Source organism: Xyrauchen texanus, chromosome 37 (genome assembly GCF_025860055.1).
Source record: "Xyrauchen texanus isolate HMW12.3.18 chromosome 37, RBS_HiC_50CHRs, whole genome shotgun sequence".
Classification (NCBI taxonomy): domain Eukaryota; kingdom Metazoa; phylum Chordata; class Actinopteri; order Cypriniformes; family Catostomidae; genus Xyrauchen; species Xyrauchen texanus.
Window position 1 is genome coordinate 36,987,981 of NC_068312.1, and position 22,584 is coordinate 37,010,564.

Below are 22,584 nucleotides of genomic sequence, written 5' to 3' on the forward strand. Positions count from 1 at the left end.
TCATCGCCTCAGTTAACCTCTTTAGCTCAGGGTTCAACAAACTTTGATATGAGAAAGGTTGTGAACTTGGTGTTTCATCCTTCCTGCCTCATCAACACAAGATATTTTTCATGTTTTCTTTTACTGTAAATTATTTCACCATCTGCGTCAAGCTGCCTCTCTGCGATTTATTCAGATCTGGGTGATTTCCATTGATGACAACTTGACAGTGCAAATGAACGTCTTCATTAGCTGCTGTTGGCACTGCCATCAGGAACTCTTTTTGTGTGAATACATTTTCAGCCAAAACTCATTAAAAGCTTTAGTGGCCCCGGTTAATTTCATGTCTAAAGATGACATATTTCCTAATGAAAGAGTACCTCATATTACTTGATTACATCACTTTATAACTAATGGAAGAGTGCTCATAAATAACTAGGGAAGTGTGACATACATTTCATAAAGTTTTGGCACATAAGCTTTTGCTACATCATGTTTCATATCAAGCTGTTCATTACAGTTTTTCTCAGTCGCTTTGGTGCATTTCTCACATCACTATTTACATTTGCACAACAGTTAATGCAGTTCTCAAAACAATTAGTTCAAACTGCAAAACCTAGTTGATAACCTGCAAAAGCGTGTCACTTGCTCAAAATGGATAGCTCATTCCTCAAAAGCAAGTATTCATGTCAATGAAAGTGTCCGTGTCGTCAAGATGAAAAGTCCTGACACCATTGTTTATGAATAAGATAGTCAAATGGCTTTGTCATGTTTTCATTATGACAGTTTACTCTGTAAATGTTTTCCAATGCAAAAAAGTCAGATCTTGGTGACACTACCTGAAAATGCTCAGGACAGCACTATATACTATTTGCACAGCCATTTGAAAAATACAGTAAAGTTACACATTACTGTATTTAGTGAGATAACTGAGTACAAGACACTGAATATGTATGTTTCACATTGTTACTTCTTTGCAATTCTAATTTGTTCACAGCATTGTGCCAAAGAAAAAATACACCCTTATTTACAACAAACATAAACTCCCTTTGGGTAGAGCTGTGCACAACTGTAAACAATATTGCAGTACATATTGGAACTGAACATACATAGTACTGTAATCATTCATGCACATCCAGACGTTCCTCTCTGTCTGGCCACATAATTTCATCTACATCACAGCGAATATCATCTCTTGCAATGCAGCGAGGAAAGTATCTTCTCGAGTGGCGACTCCACCCTCTGCAGGACTCTGCTGTGATGTCATCACATGCTGCATCCATGGCCACTAGCAGGGCCATTTGGGTATGTGGATGACGGTCATATACCTTCCACCTCCAGGAAGAGAAAAACTCCTCTATTGGATTTAGGAATGGTGAGTAGGGAGGGAGATATTCCACCAGCATCCTACCATGTGCTGCAAACCACTGTCTGACGAGATCTGAGTGGTGAAAACGCACATTATCCCAAACAACAACATGCTTGCTCAGATGGTCTCCAGTTAGACCCCTCTCATTCTCAGGGATTATGTCCCTGTAAAGAGCGTCTAAAAAGTCAGCAGATGTTGTGTGTTGTATGGACCAAGACGGGGGATATGGGTGAGGACGCCGTTTTCTGAGATGGCTGCACACATAGTAATATTCCCTCCTCGTTGGCCTGGGACATCAATGGTTGCTCTCTGTCCAATGCGATTCCTTCCACGTCTTCTACCTTTTGCCAGATTGAAACCTGTCTCATCAAGGTATATGAATGTGTGCAGCGGTTCCCTGGCCTCCAGCTCCAGTACATGCTTTATTACAGAAGAGGGAGTGAGAAAAACTATAACAACTTTTCCTGTGTAACATAATGCATTTTGGACAACATATTGTACAGTATGCACTGTGAATACACATACACAGAACTGTCATGTAAGTGTAGTGCATGACACTACACAAAGTAAACAGTTTACAGCACTGAACATTACAGTATATGCATAGAACACATACATGTTTTACCTGTACATACTGGTGACGGATCTCCTTGTAGCGACTGAAACAGATTCAATATTCCCAAAGACGTTGTCATCCTCTATAACAGCACTTTGTATCTCTCTCAACCTTATGGCATTGTTTGCAATCACCATTGCACAAATGGCTTCCTCTTGTTGCGGAGTAAAAAGGGGCCCTCTTCCACCTCTGCGAGGTTGTCTTGCAATCCTGTGTGGTGCAGAATAAAATTACAGTAAATATGGCAAATCTTTACTGTAACACTACAATACACTAAATGTGTGATACAGTAAAGCTGTACGTCTAAATGTAAAATGTACAGTGACAAGTTATTGTCCCACTGCAAGCTTCATGTATGACACAATGACAGTAGTGCAGTGCAGACTGTTTAGTGCTGAATTACTGTCCATTTATACACACCTGTTCTCCCGACGAAATGTTTGAATAATTGAATTTACAGTGGTTCTCCCAACATTTGGCTGCACCCTTCGACCAGCCTCAGCCATTGTTAGGCCGTGATTGACAACATGATCCACAATTGTAGCCCTGATTTCATCAGGGATCCGCCTATGTACTTGGCCTCTTCTTCCTCTTCCCCTGTTTTGTCCCCTTCCTCTTCCTCCCCGCACCCTCACCCCTCTTCCACGAGGCTGACCTTCCATTTATGTGTCACAGTATTGTAGAAATGGTACACACTATGTCCTGCTTGGTTCATATATGCTTGTAAAGTGGGGGTTTATGGGATTCAGCTCTGACAGTGATTGTAGAGAAGTGGCTTATCATTGGTTGCAACTAATACGTCACACACCCCTTCTCATCAGCTGAAAGATTCACCTGAGAGAAATTGTTCAATTTAGGAGATATTTTCAGGAAAAAAGATTTAATTTTTTTAATTTTATTTGCTTGACAGATTTTGACAACTAGTTCAACATTTTTGTATGTAATGACTCAAGCAATGAAATGAGGACTATTAGTTTTATATGGAACGACTATTCAGCATTCACAAGTATAGTTCATTTTGACTGACATGACATAAGCAAGTGATAATGTTATAGAACAGCAGAGAGTTGTATGAAAGCAGTTGATGCATGTCCAAAAGCATTCGCAATTTGTTGGAAGGAATGAGAAACTGCTACTATGATGTGCACAAATGACTAAATGTTGTGGAGGTTGAACTAACTGTTGTGCAAATGTAAATAGTGATGTGAGAAATGCACCAAAGCGACTGAGAAAAACTGTAATTCCACTGATTACAGATTGCAAACTAATATCCTCTCTGATTCATATAAAGATCACTGTAAGTGGGCATGCTATTAGAAATTCACATGGTTGTATAATATAAACATTATTGTTAGAAAAGTATAGAATAAACAGACAGAGACACAAAAGCAGAGCTTCTCTCAACCACAATAGTTCTAGGCATGTTACCAGGCAACAGGCTATTGCATCTTTTCCAAGCCAATGATAGACGAGTATTTATGAGTGAAATGGTGGACAGTGGAAGGTGTTGCAAATCCTGTCAATGCAGGTGGCATTTATCTGCATGTTTATAGGTATAGTTCGTCCAAAAATGACAACTCTCTCATCGTTTACTCACCCTCATGCCACCCCAGATGTGTATGACTTTTTCTTCTGCAAAAAACAAATGAAGATTTTTAGAAGAATATTTCAGGTCCATAAAATGCAAGTGAATGGTGACCAAAAATGTGAAGCTCCGATAAGCACATAAAGACAGCATAAAATGAATCCATACGACTCCAGTGGTTTAATCCATGTCTTCTGAAGTGATAGGATAGGTGTGAGTGAGAAACTGATCAATATTAAAGTCCCTTTTTACTATAAATCTCCACTTTAACTTTCACTTCCACTTCTTCTTTTGTTTTTTTGTGATTCACATTCTTCATGCACATTGCCACCTACTAATTAGGGCTGGTCAAAATGAATATAAAATTCTGTTAACATTTACTCACCCTATATAACCCAACAGGGGAATTTTAAAAGAATCGTTATATATTCCAAGCAGTCAGAAGCCATACGATAGATTTGTGTGAGGAACCGACCAAAATATAAGTTGTCAGTATACAATCATAATTTTCCCTCTGCTGAAACTCCATCTGCATCCATGTTAAGATTAAAAATGTATGCGTCATTTGTCATTGTATGGAAAGAGAAGCGTGAAGATTCTTTTAAAAAATTGTGTTTCACAGAAGAAAGACATACAGGTTTGGAACAACATGAGGTTGAGTGAACAATCTCAGAAGTTTTGGGTAAGTGACCTATTCCTTTAAGCTTCTTGCTTATAAATGAGTTACCTGAACAAGTGAAGCAGAAGACGATTGAACAGGAAGAACAGTATTTGAACAAAGATGAAGCTTTGCATTATTGAAAGGGTCTTAGTGTGATGGGAAAGAAAATTTGAAGTATTCCTTTTGTACTTTACCCGTGATGGCAAACATATACTGTCATCTATTCCTTACAAAAGCATTGTAAAGTGCTAATTTGATACGATTGAAAATGGTTGCGCTACCATGAGGAAATCACAATACAGTGGGTTTTTTCCCCATTTGTTAAGGTTTTGAGCTCTTACAAGTTGCTTTACACCAAAATAGGCAAAAAGAAACAAATTTCTCCAGCAATTAAATTTTCTCTTAAAGTCTATCGTTTTAGAGAGAGATGAAGGCTATTCCATGCATTACTAAAAAATAATAATCTTCAACCAGGATAGAGAGGGAAGTGGACGGCCAGATGCACAATAAAAAAAAACACACAGTAAATCACCGTCTCTGGTTTGAGAAACTCCTCACTGGTCCTAAACTAGCTGCTTCTAAAATGCCAAAGACCTGCATTGCTGCAAGAGGATTCATGAAACAAACAGAAACATTTTCAGATTACAACATTTATTTAAAAAGACATATATGTAACATTATAAATGTCTCTAAACTTGTAGACTTATAAATGTGCATTGTGACTGAAACACATTCCTATTTCAGGTTTATTCACGCATATCCAAGTATTTTGGCTATTAAGTTAACATACAAATAGTTACCTAATACCTTAATATGCTAGGACAGTTTATTTTTAACAAGAGGGAACAATACCGAACTGATGCGGATTGATAGAAGTGAAGAGCTCGCCTGTGCGTGCGATGGTGCGAGGAACCGGATGGCGGGGAAAAAAATGATGTTCAGTGAAAAATCAAAAGAAGATTGCAATGGATGTATCTGTAACTTCCTGCGTTAATAGTGAAACTATTGTAATAATACAGGAAAACTAAAACAATGGTAAAAATCACATTGTTGTGGTTACTAAGGTAACCCCCCCCCCCCCAATAACATTTCATAGTTACAATGTTACACTAGTACAACCACAGTTTCCACCAAACACCATGGTTACTACAAAGTAACTATTTTATAGTTTAGTGTTCCCTCTGAATAAATAAACCATGGTTTTACTATAATAAAACTGTAGTTGAGTGTTGAGTGGTGGTGGCGTAGTGGGCTAAAGCATGTAACTGTTAATCAGAAGGTTGCTGGTTTGATGCCCACAGCCACCACCATTGTGTCCTTGAGCTAGGCACTTAACTCCAGGTTGCTCCGGGGGGATTGTCCCTGTAATAAGTGCACTGTAAGTTGCTTTGGATAAAAGTGTCTGGCAAATGCATAAATGTAAATGTAGTAACCATTGATTGTAGTAACCATATTTTTGTTTTTTTGGAGGAAACAATGGATTTTCAATAGTAATATTGTAGATTTTGATCGGTTTCAGAATGCAGGATTGAGTCTGCTGGGTCATTTTGTTGGGTTATTTTCACAATTGGGTATTTTTTTAGCCAAACTCTGTTGGATTAGTGGCCGGGTCATTGTCAGCGACACTGGAAATCCATTACAACCAGCCCAAGCTGCTATGTTAAAATGTGTAACCCAACTTGCTGGATTAATTTAACCCAACGTGTGTTCTGTCCCGTATTTACCCAACGCTGAATGCCGAGTTGGGTTATGGCAGAATCCATGGTTTTAATGCTTATATATTTATAACCACAGTTTTACTAAGGATTTACTATACGGCTACTATGGTTTTACTACAAATACCATATAACCAGACAATTATTTTCATTTCCCTGTAGTATTACTATGGTTTAACTACTAATATCATGGTCAAAATATAGTTGATATAGTAAAACCATGGTACATTTATTGAAAGGGCACGCAAAACTATTTCAGGAAAAAAACACACACCCAAACTGTCCTCAAAGGGCTCCGTAAAAACCATTTACAAAAGAGGGAAAAAACTATATTTATCATCCAAACCTGATTTTGAAGGGTTGAATTTTTGAGTTGCAACAGCATTTGCTTGGGGATCAAAATCATCAGCTTTGAGTTTTATGAAATCATAAATTATTTTCTCATGATAAAATATGTTCTGATGAGGAGCGGCACAGCTCCATCCAATGGGCTGGGAAGGAAGTTCACAGGAGGTTTGGGGTATTTACATAAGTGTTGTGTGATTGGGGGAGAATGCTGGTTTAACTGAGGATGTAACAGTACAACATCTGTATAAATTATAAACCGTGCAACAGCACAGAGACTCTTTTGCATTGTTTCTTTGGACTGGTAGGGGTGTGGGGAGAGCTGTGGAATAGCCACTAGTTCAGGACTATGACTCAGAGCATTATATAAACCTTCATGTATTTAGCATCAAGCTTCCACAAATGCATCATAATTAAACATAAACAGAAAATAAAGAGAAAGCTCTTCTCCTTGAGAGATTTACTGAGCGACAAACCACAAACATTGAAAAAAAAAAAGAGAAACGTTTTAATAACATATAATAGCCTTTCTGAAATGTTAATGTCACATTAAAATGTACTGATGTGCAGAATTAAGAGAAATGATTCAGGGGATATTTTCATTGTAAGGATGCCACGTGAGTGTCGTCATATAGCCAACTTTATCCACACAAATAAATACATATGAGACTCTTTTTACATCATTTTGTAGAATTTGCTCATTGTGTTTGTTTCCCAGCAGAGAGCAGTATTGCTCCATTTGTTAGTGGTGTACTGCTTACTGCAAACTGGGCAGTATCTATATATTTATATATACACACACACAGACTGCCTACTATTTTTATTTTATTTTTGAAATAGCATGTGGACAGTATGAGTGGTAAGGTATTTAGGGATATTGTTACTCAGCTTTACTCTTATTTCATCCTTTATGACTTAAAACTTCAAACTTAATGACTTGCTGGTAACAAAAATGTTTAAACCTGCTTTCCTCTTACAGATGAAGGCATTTGTATAAGCTAATTAATTATTAATTAATGTCACATAAGTTTATTATTTGATCTCCTGCTTCCTGCTTGACCTGTTTGTTCAATGCTAAAGTTTTAAAATTAGGATCATGATTAATATCTGTACATCGAAATGCATTTTGCATTGACAGCGCATTAAAACACTTAATGTTTAGCAGATTGATCATGTGTCTCATATTTACATGTTTGGAGAGTAACGGAATGCATGTGACGGAATGTCCAATTTAAAATACAAAATATAAGTAACTGTATTCCATGACAGTTACAATTTAAATAATTGGTAATTAGAATACAGTTACATTCCAAAAGTAGTTTGATTACTGAAGAGATTAATTTGCATTTTATTGTCATTTGTTTCATTTAATATTTAGTTCTTTCAGATGGAAAACATTTATACATATAAAAGTGCATTTGAACAGCGGTGAAACACTTTCTGATGATGCGTTACATTCATACGAGCAGACAGAGAAGTACGTTTGAAGTCAGTTTGGAGGAGAAGAAATAGAAATAATCCTTGTGTAAATTGTTAGCTTTACGCTAAGCTAAAACGCTATTTCTAGCCATTTTACATCAGAATCAGAACCAGCTTTATTGCCAGGTATGCTTACACATACAAGGAATTTTCTTGGTGACAGGAGCTTCCAGTGTACACCAATACAAAAACAGCAGCAAGACATTGATAATTAAAGAATAATAAAAATAAATAATTATACATATACGTACATACACTCACCTTCATACATACCCACATACACACACATAGTGCAAATCTATTACAAATCTGTTATATAAAGAACATAAATACAGTATATTATGTACAATTGAATGTATGTAATGGCAGAAGTGGATATGTTGGATCATATAAATAGACTTAACTGTGTATTGCACATAGGTGTTGCTCAATGGGGCAGTTATAACTGTTCATGAGATTGATAGCCTGATGGGAAAAACTGTTTCTGTGGCTGACGGTTTTGGTGCTCGGAGCTCTGAAGCGTCGGCCAGAAAGCAACGGTTCGTAAAGGTAGTGGGCTGGGTGAGTGGGGAAGTGTACAGTTCTTGAAGGGGGGGCAGGGGGCAACCAATAATCCTCTCAGCAGTCCGAACTGTCCTCTGTAGTCTTCTGATGTCTGATTTTGTAGCTGCACCAAACCAGACAGATATTGAAGTGCAGAGGATAGACTCAATGACTGCTGAGTAGAACTGTATCAGCAGCCAATGTGGGTCTCCCACTTCAGGTCCTGTGAGATGGTAGTGCCCAGGAACCTGAATGACTCCACGGCTGCCACAGTGCTGTTCAGAATGGTGAGGGGACAATGTTGGGGTGTTCCTCTTAAAGTCCACATGCACATGTTACCAGACACGATCATATTTTGTTATCAAGAAAATTCACATTAGATCATAATTTCGTTTTTTTCTAGTAAGATCTTTAATCCATCCATCCATCTTCAACCGCTTATCCGAAGTCGGGTCGCGGGGGCAGCTGCTCCAGCAGGGGGCCCCAAACTTCCCTATCCCGAGCCACATTAACCAGCTCTGACTGGGGGACTTCAAGGTGTTCCCAGGCCAGTGTGGAGATGTAATCTCTCCACCTAGTCCTGGGTCTTCCCCGAGGCCTCCTCCGATCTGGACATGCCTGACACACCTCCCTAGGGAGGCGGCAAGGGGGAATCCTTACCAGATGCCCAAACCACCTCAACTGACTCCTTTCAACGCAAAGGAGCAGCGGCTCTACTCCGAGCTCCTCACGGATGACTGAGCTCCTCCCCCTATCTCTAAGGGAGAAGCCCGCCACCCTTCTGAGGAAGCCCATTTCGGCCGCTTGTACTCGCGACCTAGTTCTTTCGGTCATGACCCAGCCTTCATGACCATAGGTGAGGGTAGGAACGAAAATTGACCGGTAGATCGAGAGCTTTGCCTTCCGGCTCAGCTCTCTTTTCGTGACAACGGTGCGATAGAGCGAGTGCAATACCGCCCCCGCTGCCCCGATTCTCCGGCCAACCTCCCGCTCCATTGTCCCCTCACTCGTGAACAAGACCCCGAGGTACTTGAACTCCTTCACTTGGGGCAATACCTCCTCCCCTACCTGGAGTAGATCTTTAATAGATCTTTAATATTAGGGCAAAAATCATATTCTTGATAATAATTTTTGTATTGTTTTCCTGTAAAAATATTTAAAAAAAAATCCTTAAATCATGATCAGTTTGATTGATCTTGTTTTTAGAAACAACATTGCATAAGATATTTGGGTTTTTCAGAGAAAGTATTTTTAACATGAATATTTTATAGTTTTTATAGTCAAAACAAGTGAAAAAAAATCTACCAGTGCTGAAGAAGTAATCCAAAGTATTTAGATTACATTACTGACCTTGAGTAATCTAACGGAACACATTACAAATTACATTTTACAGCATGTATTCTGTAATCTGTAGTGGGATACATTTAAAAAGTACTATTATATAATCATAATTATACATCTTAACAATAGGCTTCATTTTCTAAAAATGGTTCAAAGAACGAAAACCGAAAACCTACTAAATTTTTGGTCATTTTGAATGAGAGTGAAAACATTGTATTTAATGGTGGTAACTGGTTAAATTAATTCCAATAAATATAAAAATAAATAAATAATGAAACCGAAGGCCAAAGGGATTGTCACTGTAAATGTTTTGAATTACACCACTTCATGTTGCCCAAAAAACATGTGCTTTGATCATGAAGGAAACTGCTGCATCACACATTGCTTTGCCTAATTGCCCGTTGTGGATGTCACATTCTGTAGAATAAGACCTTTTTAACAACTTCTTTATGTTTAGTTACTAAATATTGAATACATGCACGGCTAATCCAGATACAAGGAAGACATTATGAGAGGTAAAAAGTGTGTTTCTCAGTTGTTTCCGAGTCTTCACTGAATTATTGTTAGATATGATGCATTAATATAGATTTGATGCCGCAAATCTGTAAACAAAATTATACTTGAATGAACTGGATGTTTGTTATGATTTCTATGCTGATAAAGTCACCAAACCGGGAAAAAAAATGAATGGCTTATTTTCACTTATTCTGGTGAGGCGAGTGGCTTTTTTTGGGCTTGTTTTTTCAGACCAGGTCGCTTGTTTCTCTTGTGAGATCTGGCAACACTGCAACTGGTATTTCACCCACCGTTAGCACAGAGTACTGTCACTTTAAAAAGACCGTTATTAACCGTTCTGTTATTTTGTTCCAGTAACCTTTTGGACATGAGGCTGCCGAACTTCCGAACGACATCAAAAAATACAGTTTTTTTGCTCAGAACAGACCAAAATGAAAAACATATACTTTTTTTAGTCCCTACTTTCAGAAACATATAATTTCAGTTTTTTGTTGTTGTTGTTGTTGTTATTTGGACATGTTCATGTCAGGCTTGTGAGAGTCACCATAACACATGGTGAATTCATTTCTTGAATGTAGAATGGGTCCTGGATTGTTCTAGCAAGAAAACTTCAGCAGTATACCCCCCATCCAATCATCCTTCTTCTGTATCTGCTTGTCCTATGATGGGTTACAGTTAGTGTTGGAGCCTATCCCACTTGTCTCAGGCCGAAGGGAAACATCCTGGACAGATGGGCAGTCCAGCACAGGGCAAAGACTCACAGACACACAAATGCACTTGTGAGGTAATTTAGAGTTTCTAATTCAGTTAACATGCATGTTTATGGACTGTGGGGGAGCACCTGGAGGATACCCGAGTGAACACAGGGAGAACATGCAAACTCCATACAGAAAGGCCCTGGGCGGGACTTGAACCGGGGACCTTATTGATGACCAATTGTGCCACATATTTTTTCTTTTGATTTTTGGGTGTATTATAACTGCGAGAGATTCACCCTGAAATGTCAAGATGCATTCATTTCTTGAATCACAACGAATCCTGGATGGCATCACAAACACATTGCACAGTATCCACAAGTGATACAACCAAAAATCTGAAGTGCAAAAAAACATTGGTATGAAATCATATTGGATTTTGGTCAACCAAATAACATTGGTTATGGCCACATCAAGGTCTTGACCTTAACAGGGCCTGTTAACCTTCCAGAAAACACGGTTTACCCCTCATCAGCAACATTCATCTGTCTTTCACCCAGTTCTGCTGTAACACATGGCGCTATCACTATCGACCAATGGGCGGCTACGAGAAACAGGTTGATTAGCTGACGTCACGGATGCGGGCGCGCGCATGGGTTGGGGTTAGAGACTCGTGCGCGAGCGAAATCCGTGTATTTGTGTCGTATAGGCCAACGCGCGAGGGGCAACTATAATGGGGAATAACCGGGATCCCGGTGCTTTGGAGTGGACACAACGGCTGGACGAAGACCGTCAGGGGGGTTAACGTTAAGAACAAACGCCGTTGGAGTGTTTTGAAACTATTTGAATGGCTTGATGGATTGTATTGAGGGAAGCGATCAAATGAATGGCATTGGATCTAAGACTTTAGAGCTCATATAAGCTACTGGATACGATTTAAACCATTATTGATCTATTTCAATGGCGTTATTATCGACCCACAGCCAAACAGGTCACCGGGACCCAGTACTAAAGCGGGTACACCGGGTTTAAACAGCTTAAATCTGTCGTTTGTTTCCGGCGATGTCCACATCCTGCCTCGATCTGCGCAGCGCGATTTCAGCACCACCGCACCTGGACAGCGACCGCATGGAACGCACCCTCGATCCCTCTCCAGACGCCGAACATCAGAGCCGCACGCAGCTACACACCGCTCCCCGGGGGCTCGGCATGGCTCTGGAGGAAGAGCTGGCCATGCTCACCGGGGAGCGGGACGGGGATGTGGAGCTATCCGCCTCAGAGACACCTGTGAGCGGACAGGACAAGGATCTACTGGCCCTCTTCCGACAGAAAGAGAAGGACCTGGTGCTCGCTGCTAAACTGGGCAAAGCTCTACTTGAACGAAACCAGGACCTCACAAAGCAATATGAGAAAATGACCAAGGATTTAAACGACAAACTAGAGGTGAGGCTTTTATGAGTAACTCAAAAACTTCTGTCCTCAGGGGTTTAAGGCAAATAGCCTACGCATGGGTATTAGCTATTAGGCTATTACTCTCCTAAAAATAACGTTTCCAGGGTTTATATAGGCATCAAATTAAATAGAGTACATATTAAGCATTCAAAATAAATTATAACATTTAATTACAATTAGGCTGTATTTGTTAACAATAGCAAATTTAGTGGATGTCATGAACAGTATATTTTTACATTTATCATTCAATATTTATTCTTTGTTAGTTCATGTTAGTCCATAATGTTAAAATATACTACTTTAAATGTAAAAACATGTATTAGTATATGTTGAAATCAACATTAACCCAGATTTATAAAACAGGGTAAAAAGTGTTGTTTATTGTAAGCTCATGTTAAATAATGTAGTTAACTAATGTAAACAAATACAACCTTGTTGTAAAATGTTACCAAACTAATGAGGAGTATAAATTAGTAAAGTTTTAATCAGTTGTAAACAAAATAAGCAAAGTTAAGCATTTTTAGATAATATAATTAAAAACATTTGTTATATAGCATATATAGCATACTCTGTTTGTGTGTGTGTGTGTGTGTGTGTGTGTGTGTGTGTGTGTGTGTGTGTGTGTGTGTGTGTGTGTGTGTGTGTGTGTGTGTGTGTGTGTGTGTGTGTGTGTGTGTGTGTGTGTGTGTGTGTGTGTGTGTGTGTGTGTGTGTGTGTGCGCTGCGCTACGAACCTGGCGACCCCAGTTCGATTCCCGCTCATGACCAACACCAGTGACGATTATCTGAACCGGTCCTGGGCCTCCCCTAGGTTGACTCAGCCTAAAATGAGTACCTGGTGCGGTGTGTAAATCATTGCCACTGGGGAGACAAAGGCGGTCGGGCATGGTGCTGGCCACCCACCCCCTCGTGTACCGTTCCGGCCTTCATAGGTGCTCGCTAACATCACTTGCCCCTACAGTCTGTTAAGGCTAAATGGGGGATCTTTATCTTTATCTTTGTGTGTGTACAGCTCTGGAAAAACATGCAAAATAATCGATTTATTATTTATAGGTGTGTGTTTGAGTAAAATGAACATTTTTGTTTTATTCTATATAGTACTGACAACATCTCTCCCAAAACCAAATAAAAATATTGTCATTTAGAGCATTTATTTATTTGCAGAAAATGGCAACTGGTCAAAATAACAAAAAAAGATGGCGTGTATCCGACCTCGTATAATGCAAAGAAAACAAGTTCATGTTCATTTATAAACAACACAATACTAATGTTTTAACCCCAATCAATATTTGGTGGAATAATCCTAATTTACAATCACAGCTTTCATGCGTCTTGGCACGCTCTCTACCAGTCTTTCACATTGCGGAAGCACCCCCAGATCATCACCGATCCCTGTCATTACCAGCCCAATCTCCGGACCTGAACCCCATTGAAAACCTCTGGAATGTGATCAAGAGGAAGACGGATGCCACAAGCCATCAAACAAATCTGAGATGCTTGAATGTTTGTGCCAGGAGTGGCATAAAGTCACCCAACTGGCAGAGAGCATGCCAAGACGCATGAAAGCTGTGATTGTAAATTAGGATTATTCCACCAAATATAGATTTTTGAACTCTTCCTAAGATAAAACATAGAAATAGAATATCCAGAAACGGATCATTTTGTAGTGGTCTCTTAATTTCTTCCAGAGCTGTATATATATATATTTGGTTATTTGATAGTCTGCAATCAACCTGCTTTCTCATTACTAACCAGAACATTGAGAGCGTCATATCCTAAACCACTTACATTAGTTCCCATACTGGTAGTCTCCAGAGCTAATATGCTACTTTATCCCTCATGCAGGACTATTACAACATTCTCCCATTCTTCATCTGTTGTGTTCCTGAAGTCGGTTTACATTAACACAATATAAATCCTAATAGACTCTTATTATCAGACCTGGGAGATGCATTACCATGCTATTTTGTGTTACAAGCACTCTTATAGTTAAACGACTTTCGTTGATGGTGTAAATCATCATTGCCAGCTAGAACAGGAGTTAATCCTATAACAGAAATTTGACTTCATGCTACAATAAAGCATTCTGCGTCTGCTTAGACCACCAAGACAAACCAAGCTAGCTCTCATTCAGTGGGTTATCATAGTTCATTGTATGATATGATCGCATGTTTCAAGGCCTGCTGCATCCATGCATGCATGGTTGTCAAGACCCAACGCACACTTCACACTTTATTTTTCTAAATGAACTCAAATTTGAGACATTTCTAACTTCAATCTATGTTGACCATACCCTTAATGAGCCTTAGATGCATTTACTGTCACTAAATGGAGGACTGAGTTCAGGTCTATATAGGCTCTGATGGTCTTTTCAATGATGCTGCAAGCCAAGATAAAATGCTTTGGCTCTGTTCACCTGACTGAGGGCCGGACATCCAACAGATTTCTGGCGGCTCTCCACCGTGTGATTGTCTCTCCTCGCCAGCTCACGACTCGGGCTTAAACCCCCTTGTCTTAATCCACATTCTAGATCTTCCTTTCTTTTTGTATTTGGGAATTTCTCATCATGTTACTATTTGAAGAACCCTTCATTCATATAAAAGCCCCCTTGCAAAAGCAAATAATTAGCTTTGAAATGACTTCTTTCGGTTGATTGGTTTGATAGACTTCACAGTGGATTTCACGGGCTTTAACCAGTGTCAGATTTGATTTTTGGCAATTATAGCTGTCTCTCTTAAAGGTGCACTCCAATGAACCTGAGACCATGAAATCTAGTTGTCTTCCAGTCATGAGAATCTCTCAGGGGGTCAGAGTTTGGCTGATTAATCTCGGCAACTTGTCCCTGCTGGCAGATACACCCTTATGCAGTCATGACGAACATTGAAAATTTTGCAAGTCTCAGTTGCCTCCGCTTCTGAGACAGTCAATCCGCACATCTTATCACGTGACATGTTGTGCATGACATCACGGAGACTCACAGCATTTGGAGGCTCATGCTACTCTCCACGATCCACGCACAACTCACCACACGCCCCATTGAGAACGAGAACCACTAATCACGACCATGAGGAGGTTACCCCATGTGACACTACCCTCCCTAGCTACTGGGCCAATTTGGTTGCTAAGGAGACCTGGCTGGAGTCACTCAGCACGCCCTGGATTCAAACTCACGACCTACCCTATTATGCTACATTAGAAAGCTATTAAAGGTGCCTTATAACATTTTGGTGCCAATAGTGTCACAACAAAGTTGTCTTCCACTGGTAGTTTTGATTATATGTCAAATTAAATAATTTGAAGAGACTTTTCACGTTTTGTTTATCTACAAAAAAAATGGCATATAGTCATACTCCAACTGTGTGTGTGTGTGTGTGTGTGTGTGTGTGTGTGTGTGTGTGTGTGTGTGTGTGTGTGTGTGTGTGTGTGTTTTTAAAGTATGTAACTAACAAGACACTAAAGGACTACACCGTCTGTTTTGTCAGGCACATACAGACACTTGTGGAAGTTGTAGTCCTTATTTAGCAACTTGTTAGTTACATAGGATTTGTAAAAACACACTAGCTTCAGAATGAAGGTTTGAGGAATGACTGCATGTCATTTATGTAATTACTCATAAATACAAAACTTCCCAAGGCAACCCATGGCCCAAAAATGTTAATTGTCTTCTGGGTTTAATGACTACAAACAGAAAGAACTACAACAATAGACTGGTGAGGGAAAAAAAGCAGTGTCCGCTAACGACTCTGTCTCTTTCAGCTCTTGGAGCAGGAAAAACACGAGTTGCGACGTCGTTTGGAGAGTCGCGAGGGGGAGTGGGAAGGTCGGGTGGCCGAACTGGAGACAGATGTGAAACACCTGCAGGGAGAGCTGGAGAAGCAGCAGGTGCAGCTGCGCGACGCCGATCGCGACAGGAGTCGCACAATCAGTGAACTGTCAGAACAGAACCATCTACTACTGGAGCAACTCAGCAGGGTGAGTGAACTCTGGCTGGAGGAGATTTGAGGTGAAGGCTGGGAACACAGGAGGCTGATATCAGTGTGTAACGGGTCTGAGAGGTGGGAAACAACAAGCAGTGTAACTCTGGGACACGGTGTTGCAGAGCAAAACCTTAAACTACAGGGCTTGGGTATGTTTTGGGAACATGAGGTGGCTGAATTTACTGGCTGTGCGGTCCTACAGAAATTATTGTGTATTTATTGCAGGTGGAATTTGTGTTTGTGACTTTCACACAATGCTGCCACAAAATGTTGCTTTTTCTGTAACTCTACTCAGTGTTATCAACGCAACATCCGGGGTTCGATTTTGTAGGGAACATACTTCTTGATTTACAACTTACTTCTGAAATATGACGTATTTCAAAGTGTTTCAAGACTTGATTGCATCCATCGAAAATTGATTGGATCATGAAAAGTGGCCGTTACATACCACAGTCAGGTGGTTGGACGGGAGAGGTTCAAAAAAGTAAGAGGGGATGGTGACGTAAGAGGAGATAATGTGTTTCCAAAGGGGAATTGATTATTAACGATATCAACTTATAAACCTTTAAAGACAGACCGACTCAAAAGCGATAATTCCCTCATTATTTACATTTACTCACCCTTACGTCGTTTCCCTTCTTCCACAGAACACAAATGAAATTATGAGGCCTGTTTGTCCATACAATGCAAGTGAATGGTGACCAAAAAAGCACATAAAGGCAGCTTAAAGCAATCCATATGACACCAAACTGTCTTATGAAGTGATCCAATCGATTTTGGGTGAGAACAGAATGGCTTAAAACTCTTTTAAGAAGGGGGAAAATACTTCCGGCTAAAAAAAAAGAGCATGGGCGCAAACAGACATTCTCTCCATTTCATATCACGAGAGAACAGATGCACGGTGTCCTGTGGTTTCTACATGTGTCACATGTGAACGTTTATGTTAGTTCAGTTCATATGGCTCAGATGAGTTTGTGCAAACAGCCAGAAATCCACAGGAATATTAAGGGCATATTTGTGGACTGACACTGATATATTCAGGAGAGGTTCACTGACAAATGTCATATGTTGAGGCTGATTGATTTTAGGTCATAATCATCGAGTGATTTTGAGTCATTGCAGCAGTATAAAGGACGTGGTCTTGATGTTTGCAGCAGAACGTGATACTTAACAAGACGCAGAATTTTAGAATAATTGTAGATAATCCGGGTTTTATAGAGAAAGAGACTTCTAATGGCTGTAAGGGAAATTCTTAAAGGGACAGTTCACCCAAAAATGAAAATTCCTTTATCATTTACTCACTCTCATGTTGTTGCAAACCTGTATGATGTTCGTTCTTTCTAGGTACATGATGTATTTACATAAAATGTAATTAAATAAGGCCTCTAGTTTCTAAAGCCATATGAGAGCTTTTTAAGTCCTTATTTACTGATAATCTTTCCTTCCGTCACGTCTCTAATATTTACTTAGCGCTTGCATATATTCAAACTTGGCACATTAAGACACCTCGCATCATTCACGTCAGCGAAAACAAACATCATGGTCTTGTAACAACATGACACACCAATGTTTGAATCTGCGAAAGTGTGACTAAGGTTTAAACGCTACGGCGGTGTTCCACAGAAGAAAGAAAGTTATGTGGGTTTGGAACAACATAAGGGTGAGTAAACAATGACAGAACTGTCATATTTGGGTGAACTATTCGTTTAAACGTTCAAAGATGGAACAATAATTTGTTTGTCTAGATAATTGTTGTATCTGGACATATTGAACTCTTAAGATTACATTTGTAAGAACTTGACACATTAAAGGAATATTCCGGGTTAAAAATAATTTAAGCTCAATGGACAGCATTTGTGGCATAATATTGATTATCACAAACATTTATTTTATTTTGACTCGTCACTCTTTTTTTCTTAAAATAAAAAAAAATAAAAATCTGGGTTCCAGTGAGGCACTTACAATGGAAGTCAATGGGGCCAAACCGTTAATGCTAAAATACTCACTGTTTCAAAAGTACAGTATAGCCAAGACGTAAACAACATGTGTGTAAACATGATTTACTGTGATAAAATCACTTACTAACCGCATCTGTGTAAGTTATAGACAATTTTACAACTTTGTTGCCATGACGTTGTAATGTCAACAAACCATAAAACCCTAAATTGACTGTAAAAATGACAATTAAAACAACTTTACAGCTCAAATAATACATGAGTTTTAACAGAAGAATTCATGTGTGCTTTAATAAAATTATAAGCTTCACATTTCTGCCTTTAATCCCTACAAAAATTGGCCCCATTGACTTCCATTGGTAGTGCATCACTGTAACCTCATTTTTGCTTTTTTAAATAAAAGGAGGGACGAGTTAAAATACATTTTTGTGGTAATCAACATTATGCACAAATGCTGTCGATTGAGCACAGAATATTCCTTTAAACTACATGTTTAGAAGATTTCTGATTTTTAACACCTCAAACAACATTATTTGTCAATAAACCCCCAAATTAGGAGTCAGTAACTCATTCTGTATATTTCACTTGTCAGTAAATCAGGATGAATTTCTCACAAATCTGGTTGGCATCAAACTGGCATGAATCAAAAATTAGACGCTGAAATTTTCTAATTAATTGCGAGCAGCCTTTCACACTCATTGAATGTGAATATTGAATGTTGAATTGAGGTTTTGCAGGTTAAATGCGGCATTCAGCTGTTACGTCTGTGCTTGTGTAATAGCAGGACGTTTGAGCAGCTTTTGTTCACAACCGCATTTGAATTCTGATTGAGTCGCAGGTATTGATTTTGCCGCAGGACAGCTGTAGTGATACGAACAGCTCTTCCTGTATTTAACCCTCTGACACATTGATCTGTAGAGAGATGTTACATTATTGTTCAAGCTTACTTCAGTTGTCTATAATAATAAAACTCATGTTGCGTAATATTTCATTCTCTCAGACACTCTCAAGCAATTGTGTTTGCATGCACACACGGCTCATCATGACATCATTTGATGCTATAAATATCCACTCATAAAAGACTACATTGTTAGAGGTGATAAACTAATCAGCACTGGCAGAGCACTGGCTTTAAAATATGCGGCAAATAACAAAGTCAAAACCAAAACGTGTTCTTACTTCTCACCCTAAACTTTGGGGCGGCTGTGGCTCAGGTGGTAGAGCGGGTCGGCCACTAATCGCAGGGTTGGTGGTTCAGTTCCCAGCCCACACGACTCCACATGCCGAAGTGTCCTTGGGCAAGACACTGAACCACAAGTTGCTCCCAATGGCAGGCTAGCTCCTTGCATGGTGGTCCGATGCACTTTGGGGCCGATCAGGAGCGGAATGGCCATCTGGAGAACTGAGCAGGCCAGTGGGTCGGCCACGAAACATGCTGAATTGGCCACGATAAGCTAAAATGAGTGCTGCCCTTTTCTGCATATCGCGACACCGTTTTGTGGTCCGTTCTGCATAACGCGGCGGCTCATTTTAGCTTATCACGGCCCATTCGGCACGTTTCGTGGCCAAACAACCGGCCCACTCGGTTCTCCCGATGGACTGTCCGCCCTGATCGTCCCCAAAGTGCGTCGGCCCACCGGGAAAATGCCTGGTATGCCAGATTACCAGTCTATCCCTGCTTAAAATGTATATAAATATATAAGGGAAGGTGTACATTTTAGGTCCTCGTGGGGGTGAGGGTGTGTCGAGCGCCCGTCTGGGGAGAGAGAGAGAGAGTGAGAGAGAGAGTGGAAAGGAGTTCCACCTGAGGTGAATTGCTTCTAATTACTGTTTCCATGTTTGCAATGAGAGACTGGAAAATCAGCCCAGTCATCAGAGAGAGGAGAGAGAGACAGACCAGTGTCTTCGTGTCTGTTCCCCAAGAGAGAGAGTTTTGTTTGAGTGACACTGAAAACAATCTTGTGTTTGAGTGAATCTAAAGAGTAGACTTTTATTTGAGTGAAGCTGAAAAGCGATTTCTGGTTATTTGTGAATAAAATGAACTCACGTGTACAGTGGAAATCGGCACCCGCTTCCTCCTTTATCTGCCCAACACAAACCTTTATCACACTGGTGCTGAAGCCTGGGACAAGGAGTTAGGGTACGTTGCTATGGAGTCATATTCGCCGCTGGAGGTAGTTTTCCGATCCCTCGTCAGCATCCACCAGGCTCAACACCAGGCCCTCATGGATCTGCGGGAGGAGCAGCAATAACACTTGGAGGCGCTCCTTCGAGGCCAAGAGGAGGACTAACAGGCGTTGCAGAGTTTTGTACCCCTGGGGTTGGGGGTGGGGGGTTGGTGAGCGCTCGCCGGTCAGTGAAATGTCCAGCCCAGTGGTTCTGGTGCCTAAGAGCAATATCCAATACCTCGTATTGACAAACTGCTCGATCAGTTGGGCACGGCTCGCTTATATTCTACACTGGACTTAAATTGTTATTGGCGACGTCCCGTGAGAAAACGGCCTTCTCCACACCGTTTGGGTTACACCAATTTGTGACACTTCTGGTCGGGTTGTTCAGCGTCTTATGGACCGAGTCCTCAGACCGCACGCTGCGTATGCCGCTGTTTATTTGGATGACATAATTCTTAACAGTAATGACTGGCAGCAGCACATGCAGCATCTGGGGCCATTCTGAGGTCGCTGCGATGAGCAGGGCTCACAGCAATCCTGAAGAAGTGTGCAGCTGGATGGGTAGAGGTACGGTATCTGGGGTTCCACTTGGGGCACAGGCAGGTGCTACCCCAAATTGATAAAACCACAGTGATTGCGACCTGCCCGAGACCCAAGACCAAAAAGGAGGCAAGACAGTTCTTGGAGCTTGCTGGCTATTTTCGAAGGTATGTGCATAATTATTCAGACATCACCAGCTCACTGACTGATCTCACTAAAAAGGGATCTCCAGACCCGATCCAGTTTACAGAGCCATGCCAACAGGTAAAAGCTGCACTTTGTGGAGGGCCGCTTCTGCAGTACCCTGATTTCTCTCTCCCTTTTGTCTTACAGACGGACGCATCAGACATGGGGCTGGGTGCTGTACGGTCCCAGGTGGTGGAGGGGGAGGATCGCCCGGTGCTGTACACTAGATGGAATCTCTCTATGAGAGAGACAAAGTACAGCACCATAGAGAAGGAGTATTTGGCCATCAAGTGTACGGTCCTTACTCTCCACTACTATTTGTTGGGATAAGCATTCACCCTCTGTTTGGACCATGCCCCGCTCCAATGGCTCCACCGCATGAAGGATGCCAACGCCCGCATCACCCGTAGGTACCTGGCACTCCAGCTGTTTAAGTTCAAGGTGGTCCACAGACCCGGGGCACAGATTGCTTTTGCAGACTTCCTCTCCAGAAAAGGAGGAGGCGGTCCGGACGGTTCCCCCAGCCTGAGTCGGGCGGTGGGGGTATGTGGAGTTGAGGGCGTGGTTGAGCTCCGGTCTGGGGAGAGAGAGAGCGATAAGGAGTTCCACCGGAGATGAATTGCTACTAATTATTGTTTCCATGTTTGCAGTGAGAGATGGGGGAGTTAAAAGCCACTTTCAACTGTCTGTTCTCTGAGAGAGAGTGTTTTGTTTGAGTGATGCTGAAAAGCAGTCTTGTGTTCGAGTGAAGCTGAAGAGCGATTTCTGGTTATTTGTGAATAAAACTAACTCAACTGAACTGTGGAAACTGGCTCCCGCTTCCTCCTTTATTATAAGAAATTATAAGAAAAGTCTATTTTAGAAACGTACAAAATGTTACACCACAGGACATGCCAACTTCCCAAAAGTATTTCATGTGAACTATCCAACTATTGAAGTCTACCTTCACCAGGTAAAATCTCTCTTGACACCAGTGACCCTAACCACTTCCTGTTCAAACTGTTGCCCTCTGGCTGACACTACAGAGCACTCAGAACCAGAACAGCCTGGCACAGGAACGGTTTTTTCCTCAGGCCGTTCATCTTATGAACAGTTACATCTGCCCCCAAACACTTTCCTTTTGTCAATACAACCATGTGCAATATTCAGTCCATCCATTCCTACTATCTATATTTCATTTATATTCTTTAAAATTTCCTACCTCTTCTTCAATACATTACATCACCTGCACATAATTGTATATCTGTATATAAAATATTCAAACAACATTATTGCTCTATTGTATATTTATCTTTCTATTTATCTTGTTATAGATTCTGTCACCTTGAGAAATTCCTTGTGTGGGTGTAAGCAGTCTTGGCAATAAAGCTCATTCTGATTCTGATTATACATATTGAAAAACGATCCCTCAAATTATGGACACACCTAAATCCAAGTTCCCCTAACACACTGCAACATGA

At 40.6% G+C, this 22,584-nt stretch overlaps 1 protein-coding gene across 1 annotated transcript in view; it reads left to right on the forward strand.

The window, feature by feature from the left end:
• Positions 1-11,545: 11,545 nt before the first annotated feature.
• Positions 11,546-22,584, forward strand: part of LOC127630495 (BICD family-like cargo adapter 1) — a 38,801-nt gene continuing 27,762 nt past the window's right edge. Inside the window, exons 1-2 of the mRNA XM_052108064.1 lie at positions 11,546-12,287; positions 16,052-16,267. Coding sequence (XP_051964024.1) covers positions 11,907-12,287; positions 16,052-16,267 — 597 coding nt within the window. The 5' untranslated portion in view covers positions 11,546-11,906. The remainder of the gene's footprint in view (positions 12,288-16,051; positions 16,268-22,584) is intronic.